The sequence below is a fragment of the Gymnodraco acuticeps genome, unplaced genomic scaffold (assembly GCF_902827175.1).
Source record: "Gymnodraco acuticeps unplaced genomic scaffold, fGymAcu1.1, whole genome shotgun sequence".
Classification (NCBI taxonomy): Eukaryota; Metazoa; Chordata; class Actinopteri; order Perciformes; family Bathydraconidae; genus Gymnodraco; species Gymnodraco acuticeps.
In genome coordinates this window covers 55,519-69,311 of record NW_022991975.1, presented here as the reverse complement: position 1 = coordinate 69,311, position 13,793 = coordinate 55,519, and the positions used below count along the sequence as shown (strand labels likewise).

The 13,793-nt window shown below is 40.8% G+C and overlaps 1 protein-coding gene across 1 annotated transcript in view; it reads right to left on the bottom strand.

Moving 5' to 3' along the window:
- LOC117536199 (calsyntenin-2-like) overlaps positions 1 to 13,793 on the bottom strand; it is a gene marked incomplete at its 5' end in the record, with an annotated part of 180,449 nt that overhangs the window by 140,606 nt on the left and 26,050 nt on the right. Inside the window, one exon of the mRNA XM_034200966.1 lies at positions 4,254 to 4,403. Coding sequence (XP_034056857.1) covers positions 4,254 to 4,403 — 150 coding nt within the window. The remainder of the gene's footprint in view (positions 1 to 4,253; positions 4,404 to 13,793) is intronic.

Below are 13,793 nucleotides of genomic sequence, written 5' to 3'. Positions count from 1 at the left end.
ACTTTCTACTTCTTACATGTTGAACACAAATACCTGTACTTTCTACTTCTTACATGTTGAACACAAATACATGTACTTTCTACTTCTTACATGTTGAACACAAATACCTGTACTTTCTACTTCTTACATGTTGAACACAAATACCTGTACTTTCTACTTCTTACATGTTGAACACAAATACCTGTACTTTCTACTTCTTACATGTTGAACTCAAATACCTGTACTTTCTACTTCTCTCATTTTCCAAACAGCTGGTTCCTTTAGTCTGAATGTGTGTTTGGTGCGTGATCATTATTCGTTAGAGTCATTGCGTGCCTATTGATTTGAACACGATCCGTGTATCCATCATTTCCTGGTCTTCTCTAAAGAAGAGGGACCAATGGAAACGTTGTCATGTTGCCGTTGTTCAGCATGGAAACATTCATTAGCTAACAATGACATTATTGTTCTATTCATATAAAGGGAGGTCAGGTACTCTTTAAAGCAGCTGCTAGTTATGGGTACTTTTTACTGAAGTACATTTCAAAGCCTCTTTACTTTGACTTGAGTAAAGAAGTTTAGTCAGTACTTCTACTTTTACCGGAGTATTTTTAAACACCAGTATCTGTACTTCCACTTAAGTAAAGGATGTGTGTACTTCTGCCCTCTCTGACAGGTGTAAATAACATGTCCAGTTTTCCCAAGCGCTGTTTGTGTTGCTGTAGCACTCACCGCAGACACTTGTCTTTGCATTACTCTACTCCTTGTTAAGGCTGCCATGACTGCTTTCTGATGTGCTAAGAGCCGTGTTGGCTGTGTCACGGTGTTCTTGGTAAAGTGCCGTTGATCACACCAGCTAAACTTGAGAGACCAATTCCTCCGGGAGGAAGGTGAGGAAGAGATTCAGAGGGAGAGGGTCACAACAGGAAGGAAGAGAGATCCAGAAATATAGAAAGGCAGGTGTAAAAAGTGATAAGCACAGAGAGAACAATAAACTACCACACACTCGGAGGTGAGAGCAGACACTGAAGTAAAGCCCTGTAAATAAGCCCACCTGTGTTCCTGTCCACACACACAGCTCTGACTTCATGCTGCATCCGTGTGCCCAGGCTGTAAAATACAGCCAGGCGCTCATTGTACAAACTTAAGCAGTCGAGCACGAACAATTGCATCTGTGTTTCTGGCTGTTGCTCAGTCAGAGCGGCCTGGAATCACTGAATGAATGTGATTCCAGGCAGTGGCGCCGGATTCATTTCAGAAGTGGGGGGTCCAAAAAGTGCGTGTGTATGTGACATACTTGCCAACCCTCCCGATTTTCGCGGGATCGAGACTCCCGTTTTCCTCCCGGGGTCATATTTATCCCGCATTTCTCCCGATTTCTGACTTAATCTGATTTGAACATAACGCACCAAATATTACTGTTTCCACTCGGACTTCAATACAGCTACACCATTATTTGGTTTCTACGGTAACGTGTCTCTTTAGTAGCGCGAGCAAATGAAAGTCTGAGAGGGTCTTCAGGAGGAAGATAGTCAGAGAAAACAGAACAAGAATGGACAACTCAACCCTCTGCTCACTCCTTTCCTGTACATTAAACTATACAGACCAGCCCACACATCATTCCATCTCTTCTTTGTTCCTGCTACGCTCTTGTTTGACAAGCTGAATGTTGACTGGTGTTTGACTGAAGTAAGCTCTGTGAAAAGTTCCAGTTATTAACTCGGTATTTACAAAGCTGTTATCTCCACATTTGGAGAAAGTTACAAGCCGTTTGACAGCAGCACATCTGCATATTTCACAGAAGGCTCGTTTAGTGGTTTTGCAAATAATTAACCACTCTCTGTTTTTGTACCATTCTGCATTGAAGTAGGCCTACCTTCTCTTTGCCCAAATAAGCTTTTATTTGCCCGTCACAATGTCCCGACAACAAACCTCCATGCAGTCGGAACCAGCCTGTTTCGGTTCAACGATGCCGGCGGCGGCTGTTTTGACAGCCTCTGCGGCCGCAGAGCTGCTGCTGGGGTTCATCTGGCTGCGCTGGTTCTATGGTTGAAGGACCAGGCTCCGGAGGTGGTTCTATGGTTTAAGGACCAGACTCCGGAGTTGTGGATGTCAGGGATGTGACATTCAAGTTGTTGAATTTCAGCTTAGTTTGACTATATATTGTTTTCTTATGCGCCGGTTCTTCTGACATGTTTGCAAGTGTATCTATCTAGGTTAACGGCTGACACACACTGAACAACGTAACACATAACGTAAACAACGTAACAAATAAACACATCTAAGCTTTGTTATTGGTTGTAATGTACATGGATACATTTGAATGGTGTGACAATGTCCTATTTGATTGGATTAAAATGTACATATTCTTCCTGTTATGTCTGCCTGCTGTATTTTACCTAATGCAAAGTGACCTGCTCCATCGAAATCAGTCGCATTGATCCGAAGACACATTTTGAGTTGTATACACTGCTGGAAAGAGGAGATTCCTAGCTTTCTAATGATATCAGGATTGTTGTTGTTCTCCAAATATTAAGCTAAATATGTCACATTATATAATGACTGTCACCGAGTCATCATTTTGAGAAAAATGCCTTCAAAGTTTCCTCTTCTCTGGATCGATCTGATTGATTATTAGCAAATGATCAAAGTAGTAACGGAGGGAAGATATTTTCGTTTGGATTACTGGTCTGGGGGAAGCTCGCGAGTGTGTGTGTGTGTGTGTGTGTGTGTGTGTGTGTGTGTGTGTGTGTATTGTGTTTGTTTCCCGGGGAAAACCCTCACGAGAAACACCGGCTGTTGTTATGCTTGCTGTGACGTCAAGTTACTCCGTTCTCCGCTTGTAATTATGCCGAAGCTTCAAAGTTGTATTTATTATCTGAATTTGCCGAAACAAGTTTAATATTCTGAAAGCCAAGACTTTGTTTATTTGAAATCAGATGAAAACAAACTGTAACGGACCCTGCGGTGTTATCTATGATTACTATGCCTTACATTCATAATGTCAGCGGAGGGAGGGGAAGCGGCGCTGTGGAAGAGCAGAGTGGCGAGTGAGAGCTGTCATCTTCCCTTTACAAGCTTAAAAAATGCCTGTAGCTAATGAGATTGAATATAACAATACAAAATAACAAAGATATACACAGCTAGATCAGATGGCGTTCTGTAGAGGGGAATTATTGAAACGGGATTTGTACAGTGTTCCGCGGCATCCGCTGCTGTGAAAATGTGGGGCAGGGCTGTAAAGTGGGGGGGGGGGGCAATGGCCCCCTGGCCCCCCCGCTTCCGGCGCCCTTGATTCCAGGATTCCATTAAGGGCATATTTCAGATATTATTCCATATTCATAGCTACTCAACTTTCAGATTGGCTGTTAATGGAGCTGTACTTCAGTCTGATTACTTCTCTTCTGTCTACTGACATATGACTTAAGTGTCGAGTCTATAGAAAGCTTGAGCATACACTTGAGAAAGGTGAGAAGTCACATAAATAACGGTAAAGCCGTGTGTGTATTTATGACAAATCTGACTTTTTAGATAACCCCACTTGTGTGTATGCCTGTGTTTGCCCAAATGAGCAATGGGTGTTTCATTGTAATTTTAAAGCATCATTGTATCTCATTGTCTAATGAACTGTCATGCCTTAATATAATCACTGTAACAAATGAGATCATGTTTGGGATGACAGGTAGCCTCCATTTCTCACAAGTGGTTCGATTAGCACTAATGTTTCTCGAAATTAAAACCACGTTTCCATTAAACCCCTGTTGCTTCCTGACGCTATAAAGCCCTAACCCTCCAGTGTTACTTTCTTTTTTGAAGGTAACAAATAGTGTGTATTAAACACTTTGGACTCTGCTGCATTGCTTTTTGAAAGTCCCGCACTTTCTAGAAGAAGTGCAATATTAAATTGCTGGGATACCCCTTTAAAGGATGGCTGCTTTCAATGTGTACCTCTGGGGTAGCATGCAATGCATAAGGAACCTCTAATGGTGCAATGCTACATCTGTGTAATGTCTTATCAATAATCAAACAGGTAGTTCTTCCCTCTTCAAAATCAGCTGGTTACAGGCACAATTAATCTACTTTATGGTTAGCATCAAGGTAGAGTAATGACTCATTGTTGCCAAAGTCAATTTGCAATTACAAAAAGTGCATATTAAAAGTGATTATGACTTTAACAAACGTAAGCAGTCGTGCACAAATAATTGCATCTGTGTTTCTGGCTGTTGCTCAGTCAGAAATGCATGGAATCACTGCATGAATGTGATTGGTCCCACCTTGCCAGCCAGGTTTGCAGACGGGCTTGACGTTGATGTGGACCGGCACGCTGTGCAGCGCTCTCTTCTGCCCGCAGTCCCACGCCGTCACCTGGATCTCAAACTGCTGCTGCCGGTCGAAACTCAGCTTCTCCGTGTTCCTGATGTTACCTAGTGTGGAGAACAGAGGCTCAAAGTCAACTCAAATAGATTTGTTTTAATTTAAAGGTCACCTATTATGCAAAATCCACTTTTTCATATATTTTATTCAGAGGTGGGAAGTAGTGGAGTACAAATACTTCGTTACTGTACTTAAGTACATTTTTCTGGTATCAGTACTTTACTCCACGACTTATTTTTCTGACGACTTTTTACTTTGACTTCTTACATGTTGAACACAAATACCTGTACTTTCTACTTCTTACATGTTGAACCCAAATACCTGTACTTTCTACTTCTTACATGTTGAACCCAAATACCTGTACTTTCTACTTCTTACATGTTGAACACAAATACCTGTACTTTCTACTTCTTACATGTTGAACACAAATACCTGTACTTTCTACTTCTCACATGTTGAACACAAATACCTGTACTTTCTACTTCTTACATGTTGAACACAAATACCTGTACTTTCTACTACTCACATGTTGAACACAAATACCTGTACTTTCTACTTCTCACATGTTGAACACAAATACCTGTACTTTCTACTTCTTACATGTTGACACAAATACCTGTACTTTCTACTTCTTACATGTTGAACACAAATACCTGTACTTTCTACTTCTTACACGTTGAACACAAATACCTGTACTTTCTACTTCTTACATGTTGAACTCAAATACCTGTACTTTCTACTTCTTACATGTTGAACACAAATACCTGTACTTTCCACTTCTTACATGTTGAACACAAATACCTGTACTTTCTACTTCTTACATGTTGAACTCAAATACCTGTACTTTCTACTTCTTACATGTTAAACACAAATACCTGTACTTTCTACTTCTCTCATTTTCCAAACAGCTGGTTCCTTTAGTTTGAATGTGTGTTTGATGCGTGATCATTATTCTTTAGAGTCATTGCGTGCCTATTGATTTGAACACGATCCGTGTATCCATCATTTCCTGGTCTTCTCTAAAGAAGAGGGACCAATGGAAACGTTGTCATGTTGCCGTTGTTCAGCATGGAAACATTCATTAGCTAACAACGACATTATTGTTCTATTCATATAAAGGGAGGTCAGGTACTCTTTAAAACAGCTACTAGTTATGGGTACTTTTTACTGAAGTACATTTCAAAGCCTCTTTACTTTGACTTGAGTAAAGAAGTTTAGTCAGTACTTCTACTTTCACCGGAGTATTTTTAAACACGAGTATCTGTACTTCTACTTGATTAAAGGATGTGTGTACTTTTGCCATCTCTGCTTGTATACATCAACATGTGTCCCCTCTTCTTCGTGTCTCTTCTACATCAACATGTGTCCCCACTTGTTCACGTCTCTTCTACATCAACATGTGTCCCCTCTTCTTCATATCTCTTCTTCATCAACATGTGTCCCCACTTGTTCACGTCTCTTCTACATCAACATGTGTCCCCTCTTCTTCATGTCTCTTCTACATCAACATGTGTCCCCTCTTCTTCATATCTCTTCTACATCAACATGTGTCCCCTCTTCTTTATGTCTCTTCTACATCAACATGTGTCCCCTCTTCTTCATATCTCTTCTTCATCAACATGTGTCCCCTCTTCTTCATGTCTCTTCTACATCAACATGTGTCCCCTCTTCTTCATGTCTCTTCTTCATCAACATGTGTCCCCTCTTCTTCATGTCTCTTCTACATCAACATGTGTCCCCTCTTCTCCATGTCTCTTCTACATCAACATGTGTCCCCTCTTCTTCATGTCTCTTCTACATCAACATGTGTCCCCTCTTCTTCGTGTCTCTTCTACATCAACATGTGTCCCCTCTGTGGAAAGAGACTCTGAAAGTTTCAGGAACAAAGATTCTCTCTCTTTTTGATCCATTTCTATAAAAACCTGTCTGAAAATGAGCTGATCAGATTTTGGCCACTTTATGATGTCATAACGATGTTTTGTCTTGTGTAACCATTAGCCAATCAGCAACCAAGGTAACCCCCCCCCCCCCCCTTATCACCTGAATCTCCTCCTAGAGCACCATTGAGTTCTTTGTAACCAAATGTCTCTCAGAGGGGCGTGGGGAGGGGCTCCTTATTTTCATCTGAAGTAACAGACAGAGAATCAGCACTTTGGAAACAGGACTGAAACAGAGGGGATTATGAGTAATGCTGCAATGATCTGTTTGGTGTTTCAGCCAATCAGAGACATGTTTGTATATATCTGAGATCTATAATAAAGTAATGAAAAACACTATAATAGGGGACCTTTAAAAGTGTTCATTTATTGTCGACAGTCATCGTTGTGTCAAACTGCCTCCAAACGAAGCAGTTCTTCGGTTCAGTTATCTCTACACCTGAAATTAATTTAGGCAATTAAGGTGAATATGATTAGTCTCATTAAAGGGGGGTGGGAGGGTACTTATCTGAGGCACTTTTTTTCACAGAAGACAGTAGAAAAAGCGCAGGTGCACATAATGATGAAATCTAGCTAGCTGCTTCAGTTTCAGAAGTAACTCCTTTCTGGCTGAGTTAGGAGACGTTTTATAATCCGTTAGCATATATTAAAACATTGACAGTCTTTCAGGCATATTAATTTGATGGATATACATATTCTATACTCCATATGTTATTTATTGTGTTGTTTTGACTCTAAAATACATTCCCTTAAGTCTGGAATAAGGTCATAAGTACAGAACTTTATTTGCATAGTGCAGTCAAAGTTAGGAGAAGTAGTTCAGGAAGGTCATTAGAAAAAAATCGACACTTTATTTCTGTAATAAATACCATAAACTTAGATCAGGTGATGAGAAATAGTGTGTTACTGTTAGCAGAAGTTTGGAGAGAGTCGTAATAGAGTCATACAACGGATGCGTATAGGCTCTTACAGCTAAACAAGTTTTATATTTGATTGCAGTCATAAGCAATGAGCACCAGATATGATTCCATATTCATAGCTACTCAACTTCCAGATTGGCCGTTAATGGAGCTGTACTTCAGTCTGATGACTTCTCTTCTGTCTACTGACATTTGACTTAAGTGTCGAGTCTATAGAAAGCTTGAGCATACACTTGAGAAAGGTGAGAAGTCACTTAAATAACGGTGAAGCCGTGTGTGTATTTATGACAAATCTGACTTTTTAGATAACCCTACTTGTGTGTATGCCTGTGTTTGCCCAAATGAGCAATGGGTGTTTCATTGTAATTTTAAAGCATCATTGTATCTCATTGTCTAATGAACTGTCATGCCTTAATATAATCACTGTAACAAATGAGATCATGTTTGGGATGACAGGGAGCCTCCATTTCTCACAAGTGGTTCGATTAGCACTAATGTTTCTCGAAATTAAAATCACGTTTCCATTAAACCCCTGTTGCTTCCTGACGCTATAAAGCCCTCACCTCCACAGTGTTACTTTCTTTTTTGAAGGTAACAAATAGTGTGTATTAAAAGCAGTGTTGGGACTAACTGTTACTGTAACGCCGTTACTTTTGGCAGTAACTATTACTCTAACGCATTACTTTTTAAATTCAGTAACTCAGTTACCGTTACTACATGGTGCGTTACTCCGTTAGTTTTTTTTATATAGTCAACAGCCAGGCGAACAGAGATGAGAACTGTACTTAAGTACAGTACTTGAGTAAATGTACTTAGATACTTCCTGTGTCACATGCGGAGACGGGCTGTGGGCGTGTTTGTGTTGTTTACTAACAAGACTATCATGGCGGCGGTGGCGGAGCTCAAGTCTAGTTTCTCCACCTGGAGATATTCTCACTATTTCACTTTTGTCGAGCACAAAGAAAAGAACGTTTTAGTTAAATGTAAGTTGTGTCCTGGCGGGTCAAAGATCCTATCTACTGCCCAAACCAGTCATTCAAATCTCTTAAAACATCTGCAAAAACAACATGCTGGGACGAAGCTAGTAGCTAAGACCACAGAGACTCAGCCGACGCCACTCCACCTCCACCTAAGCAACAGCGGCTGGATTTTAACCAAGGGACTGCTAGCCAGGGAAAAGTCGATAAAGCCATTGCACGGTATGTTGTAGAACACATGCAGGCTATTGCTACAGTGGAGTCACCCGCTTTCAGGGAGCTAGTTAGCATGATAGCATGTCCGGGTGGCACACGGCATATGGGACGGAAATCTTTTTCCAACTACCTGGAGAAAGAATATACAAAAATGGAAAGCCAGCTAATATCGAAGCAATCCAGATTGCATATAATGCATGTCAAGTTGATCAACAGATTGTATTATTCTCCAATGCAATAACAGTACTGAAATGAAGGCTAAGGGCATTAATGGGAACCCTCTTGTAAAGTAACTAAAACGTTACTTGCCACAGTAACGCATTACTTTTGGGTATAGGTAACTAGTGAAGTAACGGAGTTACTTTTGAAATGAAGTAACTACTAATGTAACTAGTTACTGGTTTTCAGTAGGCAAGGCAAGGCAAGGCAAGGCAAGTTTATTTATATAGCACTTTTCAACACAAGGCAATTCAAAGTGCTTTACAAAAAATGAAAGAGATTAAGAAAATGGCATTTAAAATCAGTCATTAAAAAGAAAAGCTAATAAAATAAACATTAAAAGAAAAAATACATGGATAAAAGTTACAGTGCAGTCAATTAAACATTAAAAGAAAAAAAAAGTACATGGATAAAAGTTACAGTGCAGTCTAAGATATGAATAGTTCAATTAAAAGCAGCGACAAAAAGAAAAGTCTTCAGCCTGGATTTAAAAGTAGTCAGAGTTGCAGCGGACCTGCAGGTTTCTGGGAGTTTGTTCCAGATATTTGGAGCATAATAACTGAACGCTGCTTCTCCATGTTTAGTTCTGACTCTGGGGACAGAAAGCTGACCAGTCCCTGAAGACCTGAGAGATCTGGATGGTTCATAATTTAGCAGGAGGTCAGAAATGTATTTTGGGCCTAAACCATTCAGTGCTTTATAAACCAGCAGCAGTATTTTGAAATGTATTCTTTGACACACAGGAAGCCAGTGTAAAGACTTCAGAACTGGAGTGATGTGATCCACTTTCTTGGTGTTAGTGAGGACTCGAGCAGCGGCGTTCTGAATCAGCTGCAGCTTCCTAATAGATTTTTTAGTGAGACCTGTGAAGACACCATTGCAGTAGTCGAGTCTACTGAAGATAAAAGCATGGACAAGTTTTTCCAAATCCTGCTGTGACATTAGTCTTTTAATCCTAGATATATTCTTTAGGTGATAGTAGGCTGATTTAGTAACAGTTTTAATGTGACTGTTGAAACTCAGGTCAGAGTCCATGACTACACCTAGATTTCTGGCTTTATCTGTTGTTTTGAACATTGCACACTGAAGCTCAGTGCTAACTTTTATACGTTCTGACTTGGCTCCAAAAACCATTACCTCAGTTTTATCTTTGTTTAATTGGAGAAAGTTCTGACACATCCAGTCATTGATTTGTTCAATGCACTTACTCAGTGTTTTAACTGGAGAATAGTCTCCTGGTGAAATTGTTACGTACATTTGTGTGTCATCTGCATAGCTATGGTAACTTATTTTGTTGTTCTTCATTATCTGAGCCAGTGGTAGCATGTAGATGTTAAAGAGAAGAGGCCCCAAGATGGAGCCTTGAGGAACCCCACATGTCATATTCGTCAACTCAGATGTGTATTTACCTATAGAAACAAAGTTGTTTCTGTCCTTTAAGTAGGATTCAAACCAATTCAGAACTGTTTCCGAAAGTCCCACCCAGTTTTCCAGTCGGTCTAGTAATATGCTAGTGGTCAACAGTGTCAAACGCAGCACTGAGATCTAATAATACTCACACTGAAGTTCTGCCACTGTCTGTGTTTAAGTGGATGTCATTAAAGACCTTTACAGTAACTAGCACAACACTGATTAAAAGTGGTTGTGCCCCAACAACTTCTTCCCCAATTGAAGTGTATCTTCAGTCACTAAAAATGTGGTTGTTCTTTTAAACAAAACCTGTGTTCACAAACTAGGCAAGGATAGTCTTTAGGGGGTCGGGGTTTGGCAGGCAACACTTTTGAATTATCTGAAGTGTAGAAGGACTTATAAGTTGGAACTCTTCGGACGCTGCTGCATTGATTTGTTTGACGTTCGGAAATTGATGGAAGTACAATATTAAATTAGTGGAATACCCCTGCTTTCAATGTGTACGTGTGGGGTAGCATGCAATGTATAAGGAACTTGTGAAATAAGTGAAAAACCGTATCAATAATTAAACAGGTAGTGCTTCCCTAATACTCAGCTGGTTACAATAAAACATCTTCTACTTTTTGTTCAGCATCAAGGTAGAGTAATGACTCATTGTTGCCAATGTCAATCTGCGATTTTCTTTTTTTAAATATGTCCAGTCTGACATAATCACATTAAGGAGGAGACAAAGTGCCACTTCAAACCCATTGAGTATATTAAAGAGTATATATTATTACATGTTTCAGGTTCAAATTTGTATTTTGTGCTTTAATGTTCAAAAAGCTCTTTATCTTTCTCATACTGTCTGTGCTGCAGCACCTCTTTTCACCCTCTGTCTGAAACCAGAGCCCAGTCTGCTCTGACTGGTTAGCTGGCCGGCTCTGTTGTGAGTCTTCAACTGCTTAGAGATGTCCCGCCCCTTGGCCTATAATGTTACAGAAGTAAACAAAGGCGTCCAATCGAGGCGTTTCGGTGAGGGGAGGGGGGGGGGGGGGGAGTGTGTGGGAGAGAAACTGCCTCTGGAGGGAACTTTGGGATTTTAGTCTTTGCAGACCATTTACATGCACTAAACCTTTATAACTCACAGGAAAGGGAAACCCCCCAAACACATAACAGAGATTTAACGATTCAACTTGGGTCCACAGTGTAGCCTGCCTGCTTTGAAAGAAATAGCCTAGTACAAATATGTATCAAAATTAATGAGGCGATGATTTTGTGATGTTAGAACGCCTCACACAGAACCTCAAAGGAAACAAATAAGCGCCTCGTCTCTATTAATTCCAGCATCCAGACCGCATAGAACGAGTCTGCTGTCTGGATGGAAACCGCGACCCATTTACCAAACGCCGCGTCTTCATCATGCTGAGCAGAGAGCATGAAGGGAGCTCTTGTGCTAATGTATCTGTTAATATTTGATGAGTTTTCAAATACAGACAGATGACAATGCTATGTTCACACAGCCGGGCCGATCAGCACCACGACTAAGAACACTTGTGAGCGTTGAGACGGGATGTCATTGGCCCTCATTGGTTCTGGAGTTGAAACGTAGCTGGAATGTGTTATTGGAGCCTGTACTCTTATTGAGATGTTTGTATTGTGGGAAGAGAGGTGCAGAGGGAGATGAATGGTGATAATGTGGTGTATTTGAATATGTGTGTGAATAGGAGGATTAGATGTTATTCATACTGCATGAGTATGCGACGTTGTTCGGTCTTCCTCATCTCACATTCTGCGTCTCCCTCTCAGCTCGTTTATGATTCCTTCCCTCCTCGTTCTCCCCCTTTCCAACCCTCACTATCACTTTCAGTGCACATCATTGCCTCTGTGTTTTGCAGCATCGTTCCATTTCACTATTTGCCGTCAGTGAGGCGTTCTCTCTCTCTGTGAATGGGCTACCCTATATCTTTACAAATGGCACACACAAATATAGTTTCATAGTTCATAATTGGTTTGATAGTGAAAAACAGATGCTGACTATAGTTTCCAGCAATTGTTACTCACACAAAAGTGAAAAGTGTAGCATTTTGAAACTGTTTTTAGGTGTGGATGAAGACAGGTTTGTTGTGGAACGGAATATTTTCAACAGGAGAATGGTGTAAGTGGAGGGTGACCGGGTGCCAATGGGCCAAATATGGGACGAATAGTAGGTTTGTGTGGGACAATGCGGGGACCACAATGCTGAGAGGTGGTTTAGACTTCAATTTAATCTCTATGTAACTCTAAGAAAAGAAGAAATATTAGCGTATTCCAATATATGATATGATTTCACTGGCTTTACACATGAGAAGAGACTTTCCCAGACTTTCTGTAGCTGTAATTACTTTTTTTATTGTGATACTTTCCATCATATTTAGCGTAAAAGAACATCACGGTAGCGTGTGCTGTTTCGTGCCAGTAGGATATAACAAAGGCAACAAGAATGATGACAGGTTGGCAAGCTCTTGACCTCAACATTCAAGCTAGAACGGCGAATGTCAATCAAATGCGGGACATCGGACAATTTGCGGGACGCCAGAGAGGGTATACAATTGGTCAACAGTTTCGCAGAAAGTGAGACACCTCGGCACCCTATGTAGGTGGGTTTGAGTAAACAACTAAATGAACTACAGGTTTGTTTTCATGGTAGTGACGCAACAGTTCGACTCAACTTTTATAGATAAGAGTTTTTGGACAACAATGGCTATCAATGGCAAAGAGGAATTATATATATGAGGCTTTAGCAACACACACATGCTTCTTAAATGGATCCATTCATTGTTGCTTATGATGTTTTAAAGGGATTACTGGTAGAGGGTATAATATGGAATAACGCCAGCTCTATCCTTTTTGTTTATTTACCTATAGAGCTTCATATTGCATTTTCTCGTTGTTCCTCTCCAAGCACTTACTCTCGCTCTCACAGCCAACTCCCCCTGTCCTCCCTCCATCTACCCCTTCCCTCCCTCCCTCCCTCCCTCAGGTGCTCTTCAGTTTAAGAGCTCTCAACCCCTTTTCCTCTGCGGTCAACGGCTGAGCGAGACCTCTTCAAGTGGAGAGAGAGAAGGAAGAGCACTTGGCTGCAGCCTCCCCTCTGTATCATTGTGCAGTTTGGCCCATACCTCCTCGTCCACTCAGCCTTTCTTTTGTAACACCAGCAGCAACATAGACCTGGACAGCAATGACCCCTTGCATCTACAGTATGTCTCCTAAAAGCAGACGTGTATGCAGATTGTTGATGAAAAGCCCCGAGGCAGAGTGCACTCAAGGAATACTTTGTCTACCACTTGACTTTGTGTGATCGACCCAACAAGGGTGTTCAAACATAAAAGACCCATTGAGAAATATGAATGTATTAAAAGCACGTGTCTTCCATTAAGCTAGGAAGGGGCATAAGGTCAGTAGAGGACAAAACACAACCTACTCATCTCTCAAGATATTTGTGTACGCATCGCTCACTAACTCAACATGTCTTTATTTGTGAGTGCTAGTAACAATAACACACTCTGTGTTTGTTGGGTTCAAGAACAGAGGTTTCAAAGTGGAAAGGAAAGTACATTTGTGAAGTTATTTGAGAGTGATATTTCTTAGGATTTATCTTTGTCTGGCTGTGTTTGTGCTCAGACTTCTGTTATCTGATGTATGGTGACCCATGGCTCTTTGGGCGAAGCTTCACTTTGTCCTTGGAAAGAGCAAAGAACACATTTTATCCCGGGGAGAGACATCTGCCAGTTTATTAGGTT